At 49.7% G+C, this 13696-nt stretch overlaps 6 protein-coding genes across 6 annotated transcripts; 4 read left to right on the top strand and 2 right to left on the bottom strand.

Moving 5' to 3' along the window:
• Positions 1-417: 417 nt before the first annotated feature.
• AUEXF2481DRAFT_47420 (uncharacterized protein) lies at positions 418-2353 on the bottom strand (the record flags this gene model as incomplete). Its single annotated transcript, XM_013487158.1, has 5 exons — positions 418-752; positions 809-1135; positions 1195-1574; positions 1629-1947; positions 2005-2353. 5 exons carry the CDS (start codon positions 2351-2353, stop codon positions 418-420), a joined length of 1710 nt encoding a protein of 569 aa, XP_013342612.1.
• Positions 2354-2710: 357 nt separating this feature from the next.
• Positions 2711-4654, top strand: AUEXF2481DRAFT_66908 (uncharacterized protein; the record flags this gene model as incomplete). Its single annotated transcript, XM_013487187.1, has 7 exons — positions 2711-2897; positions 2949-3075; positions 3129-3196; positions 3249-3630; positions 3680-3942; positions 3992-4085; positions 4138-4654. 7 exons carry the CDS (start codon positions 2711-2713, stop codon positions 4652-4654), a joined length of 1638 nt encoding a protein of 545 aa, XP_013342641.1.
• Positions 4655-4884: 230 nt separating this feature from the next.
• AUEXF2481DRAFT_6279 (uncharacterized protein) lies at positions 4885-7149 on the bottom strand (the record flags this gene model as incomplete). The annotated part of the gene is made up of 1 exon (XM_013487039.1): positions 4885-7149. The coding sequence occupies one exon, from the start codon at positions 7147-7149 to the stop codon at positions 4885-4887; it is 2265 nt and encodes a 754-aa protein (XP_013342493.1).
• Positions 7150-7496: 347 nt separating this feature from the next.
• Positions 7497-9341, top strand: AUEXF2481DRAFT_98984 (uncharacterized protein; the record flags this gene model as incomplete). Its single annotated transcript, XM_013487278.1, has 2 exons — positions 7497-7924; positions 7979-9341. 2 exons carry the CDS (start codon positions 7497-7499, stop codon positions 9327-9329), a joined length of 1779 nt encoding a protein of 592 aa, XP_013342732.1. The 3' UTR covers positions 9330-9341.
• Positions 9342-9644: 303 nt separating this feature from the next.
• Positions 9645-11843, top strand: AUEXF2481DRAFT_30772 (uncharacterized protein; the record flags this gene model as incomplete). The annotated part of the gene is made up of 5 exons (XM_013487095.1): positions 9645-9733; positions 9783-9930; positions 9983-10047; positions 10101-11502; positions 11565-11843. The coding sequence occupies 5 exons, from the start codon at positions 9645-9647 to the stop codon at positions 11841-11843; spliced, it is 1983 nt and encodes a 660-aa protein (XP_013342549.1).
• A 247-nt stretch (positions 11844-12090) lies between these two features.
• Positions 12091-13687, top strand: AUEXF2481DRAFT_297952 (uncharacterized protein). Its single transcript, XM_013487277.1, has 3 exons — positions 12091-12374; positions 12767-13035; positions 13089-13687. Exons 1-3 carry the CDS (start codon positions 12338-12340, stop codon positions 13596-13598), a joined length of 816 nt encoding a protein of 271 aa, XP_013342731.1. The 5' UTR covers positions 12091-12337; the 3' UTR covers positions 13599-13687.
• The last annotated feature ends 9 nt before the right edge of the window (positions 13688-13696 follow it).

Below are 13696 nucleotides of genomic sequence, written 5' to 3'. Positions count from 1 at the left end.
AATGTACAGTAACGAGGTGAAGGCAAGCGGTGTTGATTTGATCTCCGGACTACTGAGAGCATCTACCTCCCCGGAGTTCCGTGGTGAACCCCGGGTATATACTAGTGTGGCCATCAAGGTCGGTATTGCGCTTCTGAACGTTCTCTCCGCACATTCATGCCGGGTAGGAACCTCTTAGTCCTATTGTTTTGCCGCGCTTCTGTCACTATCACCGTGCCGAGGACGCTGTTAGTACCGATATTTGACGTTTGGTATGGAAGACAGTCTCCGAAAGTGTAACCACAGCGTCAGACTGAGCCTCAGGACAAATTACCTGCTCGACACTGCGTACCTTATGTATCACTAGGAGATGTATTTTCTTCCAGAAAGATAAGAGAAATTATGGAGTTTTAAATCATCTCCAAGATACAGAGCATTCTATAGTCTCGTATGCGCCGTAAGCTTCAAATTGCCCCAGTCTCTTAACTTGTTCTTCTGAATCTTCCCGCTCGCAGTCATTGGAAGCACACTCAAGCATCCTGACTCTCCAACCCAGAAAATATGCTTTGGTGTCTTGTGACGGGCAAGAGATGACCTAACAAACTCTTGAATTTCCATATCCGTAAGTGGTGATCTGCCCTCGCATCCAACAAGGAAAGCGGCAACTACTTCGCCGTAATGTTTGTCAGATAGTCCAACGACACTGGCTATCGAGATGTCAGGATGTAGCATCAAATGTGCCTCAATCTCAAGAGGGTAAATGTTCTCTCCAGCTGGTGAAGATCATAGTTAGCGTTGTGGCGCAGAATGTATTGGTTCTATGGCTTACCTCGAATGATCATGTCTTTGATTCTGCCTGTCACGTAACAATAGCCTTCTGCGTCAAGTATTGCTTCATCACCAGTGTGTAGCCATAGTGTACCTTCTTCCTCGATCATGACCTCTGCAGTCTTAGCTGGATTGTTGTAGTATCCTTTCTGGAGCATATAACCAGATACACATAGTTCACCCCGCACGCCTCGAGCGACGACTTTTCCGTCGACATCTACTACTTTTGCCGATGTGTGAGGTAGAATCTTGCCTACAGACGTCAACTTCGACTGCAAAGGATCGTTAGTGGTCAGCGTGAAAGTCGCTGGCGCACTTTCGGTCATCCCTGCAATACAGATTAGCATTTGCTTGGACTCTTTCTGAGCTTGAGATGTTTCCTCCTACCATAGATATTGATGTACTCTTCATAGCCAAACCTGGCTTGCAGTCTGGTGATGACGTCGGCAGGCACAGAAGCCCCTGCTACTATACCCGTGCGAAGCTTTACAGGTGGTGAGCCTCTTTTCGTATGCTCGTCCAATACAGCAATCATCATGGTGGGTACACCATGGAGGGCAGTGCAATGATACTTTACGACACAATCCACTGTAGCAGAGGCACTGAAAGTCGGTGAAGGCAGGATCAAGGTTGAAGCATGCGTGACGGATGCCAGAACACCTAGGACAAGCCCGAAACAATGGAACAGAGGAGGCGGAGAGCAGATGATGTCGCAAGTGGAGAGGTTCATTCTATCTCCAGAGAACGTGCCATTGTTGATGATGTTGCTGCTTTGACTGTCAACCATCGAAAGCCGGCACTCTGGACCAATGAGATCTTACTAGTGAGTCAGCATGGCTGCTTTGGGGTTACCAGTCGTACCGCTGGTGAACTGCATGTTGCAAACATCATGCGGACTAGCCTCGCGACTGATATGGAGTAATTGCGCGTCGTGATGTCGGCTGGACATCTGCACAAACTCATCGAAGTGGAGAAACAACTTGGAGTCATGTCGACTTTCCCCTTTTGTTCGGATGAGGACTATACGCTGCAGCTGATTGACTGAGTTTTCTGAATGCTGGAGGGCTTGTTCAATTCTGCTCAGACACGGACGCAAGTCTCGAGCACCAATGTGGCTCGATGTGAACAGCCACTTGCAATCTGCTCACACCACATTAGTCTTTGATGAATCTGCGATGGCCGGCTCGAGCAACCTACCTGCCGCGACAATCGCATTCGCGAGTTCGTCGGGTGTATAGTTCGTGTTCAAAATCACCGTGGTGGCCCTGATCATAGCAGCAGCGAACGTCAATTCGACGTACACCTCACAATTTTCCGCGAATATACCGATATGATCACCAGGAAGAGCTCCGATAGCTAACAGGGCGCGCGCCAATACGATGCATCGTTGATGGAGCTGGTTGTATGTGAGTATAGTGCCAGTCCATGAAATCAGTGCGGTGTGGTCTCCATGTTGATCTGCTTGCTCGGCAAGTAGCGTTGCAAGTGTGTGTGTCTGCAAGGCTCCAGAATTGCTTCCGTGAACGATCGAGAGCCCTTCAGTCATATTCATGGAGCTAAGGTGTAGGCTTGAAGTCGACATGTTTGTTTGCGGTACTTTGACAGCAATCGTATCGAATATCGATCAGTCTGGGCAGATGCCTCCTTCCGAGCCAGGACTGGGGGCATAGGGTTTGAATAGATCTGCAGCATACATCTCGGGTCGTCGGAATTGTTGTTGCCATGTTGAAGTTGAATGGTTGATGATATCTCCGTGAGGAGTAGACGGAATGCCGACCACGGAACTCCGCGCCAGTCGCCGGACCGAACAAAAAGCTGACTACATAGACACCACCTGGTCATTTGGCGTGGTGAAGTAAGAATAACCCAAGAGTCGCTGCAAGAATACTCAAACGTATTCGAGATGTCGTTAAACTCGAATAAGTTTCCCACCATTGCATCTGCGGTCAATCGAAAAGATCCGCAATTTGTCAGTAACACCGAAAAGTGGCAGCCAGTACTATCCCGCTTCGAAGATGCACTTTTGACGTCAGCTTCTCAAGGGCACGATGCAGGTCAAGCTCGCCACTTGAAGCGTGGTCAGCTCCTGGGTAATTATACTTGAACGCCATCTGAAGCTTGCAACGCTGATCAGTATTTAGCACGAGACCGGGTATCACTACTTTTAGATCCCGAATCACCATTCTTGGAGCTATGCGCCGTAGCCGGATTTGATGACGAAGACTCAAGCCCTTCTGCAAGCATTGTCAGTGGCATTGGCTTGGTCAAGTATGGTTGCCTGTTTGCAATAAAGTAACCTCGTGAGACTGACCACTTTCTAGTGGAGCTCTTGTTCTGATATTCGCTCACATCCCTACTTTATCGGGTGCGGCCTGGAACGAGCGCACAGGTATCTTCGCGCTTTACCCATGACGGGATATTAAGCTTACTAACTCACGAAGTCCAGAAACAGAACAGAGTGACCAGGATTGCGACCGAGAATAAGCTGCCGATCATCGCTCTTGTGCAATCTGCGGGTGTGTTCCTTCCACAACAGTTCAAGGTGTTCCATGCTGGCGGTCAGATCTTTCGAGATCTTGCGATGAGGACCAAAGAAGGCTGTCAGTCTTGCGCTGTAGTATTTGGTTCTTCGACAGCAGGAGGAGCATATCACCCTGCTCTCTCTGATTACACTATCATGGTGAAAGATCAAGCACAGGTCTTTCTCGGTGGACCACCGTTAGTGAAGATGGCAACTGGGGAAGTCACCGACGCAGAGACGTTAGGCGGTGCTGAGATGCATGCTTCCGTCACTGGTCTTGCAGACCAGCTAGCTACTGACGAGTTCGTCTGCCCCTACCTGTACAGAAATCACCACTAACTTTACCTCCAGATTTGATGCCATACAAAAAGCGAGAAGATGGGCTCTCACGCTCACGAATACCAGTCGTGTAAGCCTCGTCTCGTCTCTGCCAGAGTCACTACCGGAGCCTCCGTTACATGATTCGGAGGACATCTTGGGTATCGTAAACCCTGATATCCGTATGCCAATGGATATGATGGAGATCCTCCTTCGCGTGGTGGACGGATCGAGACTCGAGCTGTACAAACCAAATTTCGGAAAGGCTTTGATAACAGCCTGGGCACATATCCACGGTTCGTAGCAATACATGATAGTCGCGAACAAAGTAATAACAAGTCCTAGGGCATCTCGTTGGTTGTATCGCCAACAAGACTCCAGTCATCCAGATGGACGAATCTGACAAGTCGACCGCTTTCATCCATCTCTGCAACCAAAAGTAAGTCGTATATCCTGACCTCAAGCCGTCAATGGACTGACACCGCATATAGCAACATTCCCATCATCTTCTTCCACAATGTGACTGGCTTCATGGTCGGAACACGCACGGAAAAGGCCGGCTTGATCAAGAAGGGTGCACGTCTGGTCTCTGCAGTCAGCACAAGCAGCGTTCCACACATAAGCATAATCTGCGGCGCATCGTACGGTGCTGGGAATTACGCAATGTGTGGTCGCGCCTACAGACCACGATTCCTCTTCTCTTGGCCAATGTCACGTTGTTCGGTCATGGGCGCTGCACAGCTATCTGGCGTTATGGAAACAGTGCAGAGGGCGTCGGCAAAGTCGACAGGCAAGATCCTGAATGAAGGCAAGCTACAAGCAGAGGTCGCGAGTTTCAGAGATGCGGTAGAGAGAGATTCAGAGGCTTATCGCACATCGAGTCATCTTCATGATGATGGTATCATTGATCCGAGAGATACGAGAAATGTGTTGGGCATGTGTTTGGAGGTAGTGAAGCAAGTACCTGTAGAAGGTAGTTCTAGCTCGAAAGTGCTTGCAAGAATTTAGGCCAAGAATGAGACATATTCTCATGTCAACGAATCACTATCTATGCTTTGTGTGTATGCCGACGGACTGTACGTCAAGGAACAACGATCCCGTATATCAGATCGTTTCTCGTCCCCATCTGAGCTGCGCAATGCTTAGCCATTGGCCAGTCGCGCTAGAAGTGAGGCAATTTTGGAGATACTGGCAAACCAGGACGAGACGACTAAGTATAACGATTGCCTTGAGAACTGTTACTTGATCTCACAAAGAACTATATCGGCATCCACAGAATCATCCTGAGCGACGTTGGGATGGAAGACTCCATCTGCGCCAGCATTGATAGACATCTCCATCTTCATACTCTCCACAACAAGTAATGTCTCGCCCTTTTTAACAACATCTCCGGCTTTCTTTGTCAGGCGGATGATTTTGCAAGGCATCTGGCTTTTATAGACCTTGGAGCTGTCTTTTGTACTGGGATCTAGAGCTGTCTTGAGACTCTCGCAAAAGTCAAGAAGCTTAAAGCGTTGATAGCCAATGTAAGTTCCAAGATGTGGAAAGTGACAATAGAATATCCGAGGTTCTCTAGTCTCAGTAGCCGTTACATGGGCACTGATTCGCTTGCCCGACAGCCGAAGTGTAATTGTGTAGTTGGCCCATGACTCTCCATCGATTACCACAGGCGCAAGTACCTGGAAGCTGTCGATGCTCACACTGCTAGAAATTGCGGTCTTACTCGCAGATAGAATCTCCTGGAGCTTTCTCTGAGCCGGGTATTTTTGGCCGGATATCGAAGCCATGGAGTCGCTCTCGATGCAAAGAGTGGAGAACTGCAGCTGATCGCCAAATCGTGTCTTGCCAGCACCGGGCTGAATCCAGGTGAAAGCCGTTGATTCCTTTTCCTGTAACGCGGTTATGACCTCGATTATTGCAGGTTGAGTGCCGAATCTCTGATTTCTGAAGCTACTAGGAATCGACCTGAAGTGAGTAGAAGACGGCGAACACTCAGCTTGCATCTTTGCACACAGTGATGAAATGACAGCGAGATCAGCCCTAGACATGTCAATGCCAGAGACATAAGGATTTTGAAGCAGTCCACCAAGATTGGCCGATATGAAGCCAGTCGAGTACGCCAGATCGTCAAATGCCGGATGTGCGAGACAGGCCTGCAAGAAGAGCTGATTTGTCCTGAGTCCAACACAGCGCAAACTCGACATGACTTTCAACATTTTGGCCTTAGCTAATGCTCGCGAAGGTGCCCAGACAACAATCTTTGCAATCATAGGATCAAAATGTACGCTGATTCGACTCCCGCTTTGAACAGCGGTCTCAATCCTGATGCGAGTGTTGTCCTCGGAGAGTGACTCATACCCCCAGTTGAATATGGTTCCAGAGCCTGGTAAAAAGTTGTTATGCGGATCTTCTGCACATAGACGGCACTCGATGGCGTGTCCAGTGATACGAAGGTTGTCAAATGCTGTGATCTGCGTCAAGTCGCCGCCTGCGGCCACATAGATCTGGAGAGAGACGATGTCTGTGCCGGTGATTTCTTCGGTGATGGCATGCTCAACTTGGATGCGAGTATTGACCTCTAGGAAGTAGAACTGTTGTTTTTCGACATCAACGATGTACTCGACGGTACCAGCACTTTCGTATTGGAGAAGTCGTCCAAGAGTTTTGGCAGCATTCGACATTGACTGACGCAACTCTTCAGAAAGCCACGAGCAAGGGGCTTCCTCTATTATCTTCTGGTGTCTTCTCTGGATTGAACACTCCCGATCAAAGAGCGTCACTACGTTTCCGTGGGAATCTCCGAGCATTTGTATCTCGACATGCTTACCGCGCTCGATGTATTTCTCCAGTAGACAGTCAGACGATCCGAAAGAGCGCAGTCCTTCTGACTGTGCTTGCTGCAACTCCCCATTGAAAGACCCCGAATGGTGTACTACACGCATTCCCTTTCCGCCTCCGCCAGCGGCCGCCTTGATAAGCACTGGATAACCAATGGAGTCGGCTTGCTTCCTGAGAGCTTCGCTATCTTGCTCCTTGCCGCTGAACCCAGGTATCAGGGGAATCTCCGGTGCATGTTTAGTCAAATAGTCCTTGGCTTGTCGTTTGTCGCCTAGCTGCGCTATTGCATGTTCATCTGGGCCAACAAAGATCAGTCCGGCCTCCTTGACTCGTTTGGAAAAGTCTGCATTCTCGCTGAGATAGCCATAACCAGGGTGAATTGCATCAGCACCGACACTGACGGCGGTGTCAATGATCAATGAGATGTTCACATGAGGATTGATCTTTGATCCGGTAATCGAGCCTATCGAGTAGGCTTCGTCTGCTTGTTCAATATGTAGGGCTCCCTTGTCCTCTTCCACGTAGATCGCGATGGAGGTTATATCGAGTCTCTTACAAGAGGAAATGACACGACATGCGATTTCTCCACGGTTGGCAACCAAGAGACGACCAATATTGAGCTTGTTGTTGAGGTTGAGCTGTGCCCTGACAGTGGTGAGATCCATGGTAAGTGCTCCGGATGTAAATCAATAATTGGTCGTTTGATGAATGAACTGCGCAGTCACGGCACCAGAAACAACGCTCGCTTCTGCATGTTGCAGTGCCATAGATATGGAGTGTGTCTGGGGCGGACGGATTTGTTGGTCGGAGCTCCGTGATCAGGGCCGGCCGGCTCAAAATCAACTTACTATCCAAGGCGCGGGGAAGGTCGGCAGTAACCAGCGCTTTTCCGACTGCAGCACTCCATTGGGGCCTGTATTGTACTTTCTGTAGTGACTGCGAATAAATGGTTTCTCGTGTCTGGCAACTGTGTCCACGGTCGGCGAAACAGTTCTCCACGCTCAGGATCAACATGCCAGAACACGCTGTTAGAATTGTGGAGGTCGGACCTCGTGATGGTTTGCAAAACATCAAGGAAATGGTACCAACCAGAACGAAGATCGAACTCATCGAACGACTTGCTTCCACTGGCCTCCAAACAATTGAGACGACTTCATTCGTGGCGCCCAAATGGGTGCCTCAATTGGCGGATGCCAAAGATGTTATGCAAAGCATTAGGCCTCTAGTTCATGCGAAGCGCGACATTTCGTTCCCTGTGCTGGTGCCTAACGTCAAAGGATTTGAGGCAGCGCTTGAAGGTGGAGCCAAGGAGGTCAGCATCTTCCTGTCCGCTAGCGAAGGCTTCAGTCGCAAGAATATTGCTTGCAGCATGGCGGAATCACTTCAAAGGGCTCAGATGATCGCTCAAGAGGCTCGAAAGCATAACATCAGAATCAGGGGGTAAATAGAGGCCCAATCTCTACCGCATCTCGAAGCTTGCTAACACCGTGGTAGTTACCTGTCCTGCGTGGTCGAATGTCCATACGACGGCCGTACCCCACCTGTTGCGGTCTTGGGCATGGCTAAACAGATGCTGGACATTGGTTGTTATGAGATCAGTCTTGGGGACACGACCGGAGCAGCAACGCCGGGAGACGTCCGCCGACTCCTTGACATTCTCTTGAGTGAGATTCCCGCCGCCAGACTTGCTGGTCACTTTCACGACACCTTCGGACAAGCAGTCGCAAACGTAGTGGAAGCATATCAGATGGGGATCCGTGTTTTCGACAGCAGCGTGGCTGGTCTAGGAGGATGTCCATACAGCCCTGGAGCGAAGGGCAATGTCGCGACGGAGGATATGGTATATCTCTTCGAGAACATGGGCATCGCCACGGGGGTCGACTTGAACAAACTCTCGGTCATCGGTGATTGGGTCTCTCGACAACTTGGTATCAGCAACAGTAGTCGTGCTGGCGCGGCTCTGATCAGCAGGCGGTCCATGAGACAAACGACCGTGTCCGAGCGCCCAGCTGGATTCGATGAATGGCGGTTGCTGCAGGACTTGGGCGAATTGTTGGTACATCGCCTCGGATCAACCATCAAGATCACAATGCATCGGCCGAAGAACGGAAATGCCTTGACTGCAGACATGATCATTGGCTTGATCAAGCTGATGAGGGGCATTGCCTCGGACTCTTCTTGTTTCACAATTGTCCTGACGGCCGAAGGAAAATTCTTCTGCACCGGTATGGATCTGAAGAATGCAAAGCCAGAATCGAGGAAGCAAAACTTCGAACGACTAAGAGAGCTATTCGACACTATCGAAGAGGCGCCTCAAACCACCATCGCGTTTGTGAACGGTCCAGCTTATGGAGGAGGTGTTGGTCTGGCTTTCGCTTGCGATATTCGACTTGCTGCTGAGAAAGCGACTTTTCAGCTAACTGAAGTTCGACTGGGTATCTGTCCGGCTGTAATATCCAAGTTTGTATTCAGGGAGTGGGGAATCGCATTTGCTAGAGAGGCCATGTTGAGCGCCAGATCTGTTTCGGCAAAAGAACTTGCAACAAAGACTGGTGCGATACATGTGGTGGCCAACTCTCAAGAGCCAGCGATTGCTCCAACGCTAGATCAATATATACAAGATCTCACATCATGTGCTCCAGAGGCTCGACGCCAGGTCAAGCATCTAGCAAGAGCGGCCTGGAAGGATCAAGGTCGCGTAGAACAGACCGTGTCCATCGAGAAGGCCTTCGACGACATGATGTCATCAGAGGAACAACAGATTGGGGCGATGGCCTTCTCCAAGGGTGTACGGAAGGTGGCCTGGGAGAGTGTCTTGAGCAAGCCGAGATCTGCGAAGCTTTGAGAGGTCAATCATGTAGATGTACCAAATTAGAGACGTTTCTGAACAATGCGTGTGTCTGCGTACGAGGTAGAAGCTTTCTCAGTGCCAAGGCCGGAGTTTTGTGCCGCCGTTGCGCTGCATCAACAATTGTGCGTGCATAATATAGAGCACCTCGGTAAAGCGAGGATAACCTCGAGGGGTTCCTTCATAAAGAGCATCACCACTATCTTACACGCAACCATGTAGAGCTTTTCCCATTCCAACTAAGGTCCAATCTAATCAACCATTGCTTGTCGATGACTATGCTTGGATGACTTTGCGCCCATTGATAGCATCATGTCTGTGTCAGAGCAGCAGGACGGGGCTCGCAATGGCACGACCAAAGGTTACAGGCAACGTACTCGGGCGGCCTGCACGAATTGCAGGTATGTGGCGCGCGCGAGATAGACAGACTGCATCTCTGATCCTTCATAGGCGAAAGAAAGTCCGATGTACTGGGGAGCGACCCATCTGTGCGTTATGCAGCCGCACCTCGCAAGAAGAAGACTGTCTATATGACATGTCTGAGGATCCTGAGGCCACTTCCACTAACGGAAATGCGCCTCCGACCAACGACAATATGGTATGTTGCGGTCCTGGTTTTTTTAATGATACCACTTAATGAGTAAGCCAAGACCGTACTCACACTACTACACGACCTGGGCCAAAGGATGTCTCGTCTTGAGGAAACGATGTCAAGGTATCATGATTCACTCAAAACGTGTTAGTCTGAGTAGTCTGACAGCGCGATAGCCTGGTCGAATCTTCCCGCAATCGGTCGCCAGACAATAGGCCGCGGAAACGTGCAAGAGTTCGAAGTAGGAACCGTCCGTCAACATACTCCTCTTCTCCTGCCTTATCCGGGGTCGAACTTGCCCAAGACTATGGAAGTATTCTGCCGTTACCCACTCATCGCCTACTCACCGAAGCGGTAAATGTGTACATGCAATACAGTCATAATCAACCTTACGCCATTTTCAATCCGACCAGGCTGCGCCAACATCCCGAGAGGCTACCGCTGTATTTACAGTTTGCTCTGATCGCCACAGCCGTCAGATTTGCGGATCTCTGGGCCAGCGATACTGATGTGATTGAGCAAAATCCACAGAACATATCGCGTTATGCAAGTGCGGCGTGGCGCAACGTAAGCATGCCATGGTCGAGCCATGATGACTCCCTCATCTTTCCTATTATTCAGGCCATTCATCTGCTGTCTGTCATCGACTATGTTCATGGCAGATGTTCCGCGTCTTGGGTGAAACTCGGAATGGCCATTCGACTGGCCTACCTCTTGCGGATGCATCTGGAGGTCGAAGAGGCCGGGAGCGTACACTTTGATCCGGTACACCAAGAAGAACGGAGACGAGTATTCTGGTCAATCTTCATTCTCGACCGCTTGATCTCTTGTAGTCGAGATCGCTATCCAGCTATTCTCGAGGATGACTGCACGGTCTTTGTCCCATGTCCGGACTCCGAGTTTGAGAGCGGCAGTTTCTCGAGTTCACGATCAACGCTTGCAGACTTGACCCATGAATCAACCGCTCCTAGTCTGGGTGACGATTCATTTGCTCTGGTCGTCCAGATGAGTGCCGCGCTGGGGCGTGTGTGCCGATACGTATTGCATGAGCAGAATGTCGGCCATCAACCGGTCCCTTGGAGCTCAGAATCACAACACATGAAGCTTGACTCTGCTCTCTTGGGACTCGAGGCTCGACTGACGGCAGATCAAGTCGCCGAATGGCCTCGCAATGAGACGAGCGCCGCATCGTCCAATCCGAGTGCGTCTGGACGTAGGCTGTTGTCACAGAATATCTTCCACCTTTGTTATTGTCTACTCTACCATCCTTTTCTTCTGCAAAGACGCTTGGTCACACTCAGGAAGGCGGCGCCCCCAACATTTATCGACAGATTACTATCAATCTGCCAGAGTCACGCGACTGCCATCACCACTCACAACTCCATTCTAAGATCTTCGGGCGTAGTCATGCCATCCTTCTACTCGTACTGTCAAGGTGTTGCGTTCTCAATACACGCCGTCGCAAACAGTCCCGCAACCCCAGCTCTCACATACAGACAAAATCTCAACACACATTGCAACGACAGTCTTGCCAATCTTAGTTGGATGTCTAATCATTGGCCGATCGCAAAAACCATTGTATGTCTAGCTCGACGTCAACTCTGCCAGACTATCTGTACTCCACACTAACATCCTCACAGCTGTCTAAAGTCGAAAAGGTCAGCATGCGACTTGACGCTCTGGCCCTCGGTACCTTCAGTGTGAATACCAGCAGCAAGGACCACATACAGGACGAGGAGCTTGTTCGTGGTCTCTGGGAAGTGGTGGACTATGGAGCAAATTGCACAGCTACGACTGGGGGTAGTACGAGTGTGGCTGGGTCATATCTCGAGCCGTTCGATTCTACTGGCGACTTTGATCCTATGTTGCTAGAGATTCTGGCGCAACAAGTCGATTGGGACGGCGTGACAGGTTCTTAGTCTGAGATCAGTGAGACTTCACAAGAGTCTTGCCCATGGAACCGCTAAACATAGTTGTAGCTAATCAAGTCAGATGTCGAGCAGGGGCAGATGATTAAAACGTCATCCACGGCGAGGCGGTCAACGACCGGATGTGTCTCTAAATGGCAAGTCAAGCTATGAGGATCATGATCCTGTTCACTACGCACAGACCACGAGATCTATCATCTCTTACAACCTCACCGCCTCGAGATATGCAGCGCATTTGATCGCTCTCGAGAACAAGTCGTGTTTCAATGGGTAACAATGGATACATGTTTGCGTGTCAGTCTGCAGGTCCGGAGCGCGAAACAACACACTTATCATGGCATCTCGGGCAAAGTGTTGCCCGGATGACTAAGCCGGAGTCCAGCGCCCGCAAATCGTGCCACCACTTTGCCAACTGTGTCAACATCTCACAGCAACAATGTTTATGAACGGACATATATTATCGAAGCTATAAGACACTTACAATAATGTTGGCAGAAGTGGCTAATTATGCCAACGATGCTGGTGAGTCCCTTTTGTCCCGCTCTACTTTTGCAGCTTTTGCCTCTTTCGCGGTGTTCGGATGAGCGCTCCCCCGAGGCGCGAGGCTTGGTGTAACAAGTCTCGAAACCCATCTATTGGTTCAACAAAGGAGAGACTGAGAGATTGAACGCACCACACACAGAGGTAGAAGGAGTTGGCCATTCTTCTATTAATTGTCACAACAAGTGTCGCTCCGGTGGCTTAATGACTATTTCCCATTTCTCCTTGGGACCTGGATTCGGCGAATGTCACGACGATTCATCATCCACTGTTTCCATCTAACCCAACTCACATTCATTGTCTCGTCATTCTATGCGCTCATCTAACTACCAAACTTTCTCTCCACTGTCCAAGATACTAACATCTACGTACAGCGGCGGTCGAGAAATCCCTGAGATTATTACAAGCTCTGGTGCAAATAGCAGCTGGCACTACCTCCTCGGCCGCAGATGCAAAGACCTGGAGTACAGCAAGAGGCCACTTTGCACTTGCACGTCGATTCCTTCGCCTCTTCAAGTGGATAGACTTCAGTCAACTCACCTTACAATCCTGGAGTTCTGAGCAAGATTCCTCACGTCGGATTCTCAAAACTTCCAAGAATGCTCTGTTGGGATTGTACTTCTTCATGGAGATGTTTTGCATAGTGAGTATCTTCAAGAGCTGTTAATTGAACACTTACTGAAGTATAGTGATCAGGTCAATGCAATGGGCATCACCGCCTCGCCATTTCTAAATGCACTGCAACACCACGCACTCCAAGTTTGGTTCTTTGCGATAAGCGTCTCTCTCCTCCTGACCTTTTATGACTTTCTCACCATCCGAAGTGTGACTTCATCTCCGACTACCAAAACTCAGCTCAGTACCAGTCTTCTCCTCGACGCTTGCGATATCCTCATCCCAGGCTCTGCGGTCGGTTGGATCTCCGCATCTTCCGTGACTGTTGGTATTGCCAGCAGTATCTCCAGTGTGATAGCTGGCAAACAGATTTGGAACAGAGTCCAGAAGGAGAGCAGAGAAATGCAAGCGAGGAGGAAAGAAAGGATGAGCAGGAAGGTCAGATTTGGGGCTGGGACCAAAGCTTCGGATGACGAAAAAGAAGAGATGATGGAAGCGGAGAAAAAGGGGAGTAATAGCGTCGTTAATGGGAGCGTGAAGGCTGTCGAGAATGAAGTATATGGTGTGAAGAGGAGGTCAAAGAAAGCATAGAGAAGTACAATTCATTTCGATAGCTTACACTTGTAGTGTAGACCATGTTTGTACATCTGGACGTCTTCCAATTATTCACGGACTTCGGAGAGAGAGCA

This window comes from Aureobasidium subglaciale (assembly GCF_000721755.1).
Source record: "Aureobasidium subglaciale EXF-2481 unplaced genomic scaffold scaffold_14, whole genome shotgun sequence".
NCBI lineage: Eukaryota > Fungi > Ascomycota > Dothideomycetes > Dothideales > Saccotheciaceae > Aureobasidium > Aureobasidium subglaciale.
The sequence above is the reverse complement of the archived record's forward strand: the minus strand, read 5'-3'. Positions and strand labels throughout refer to the sequence as shown.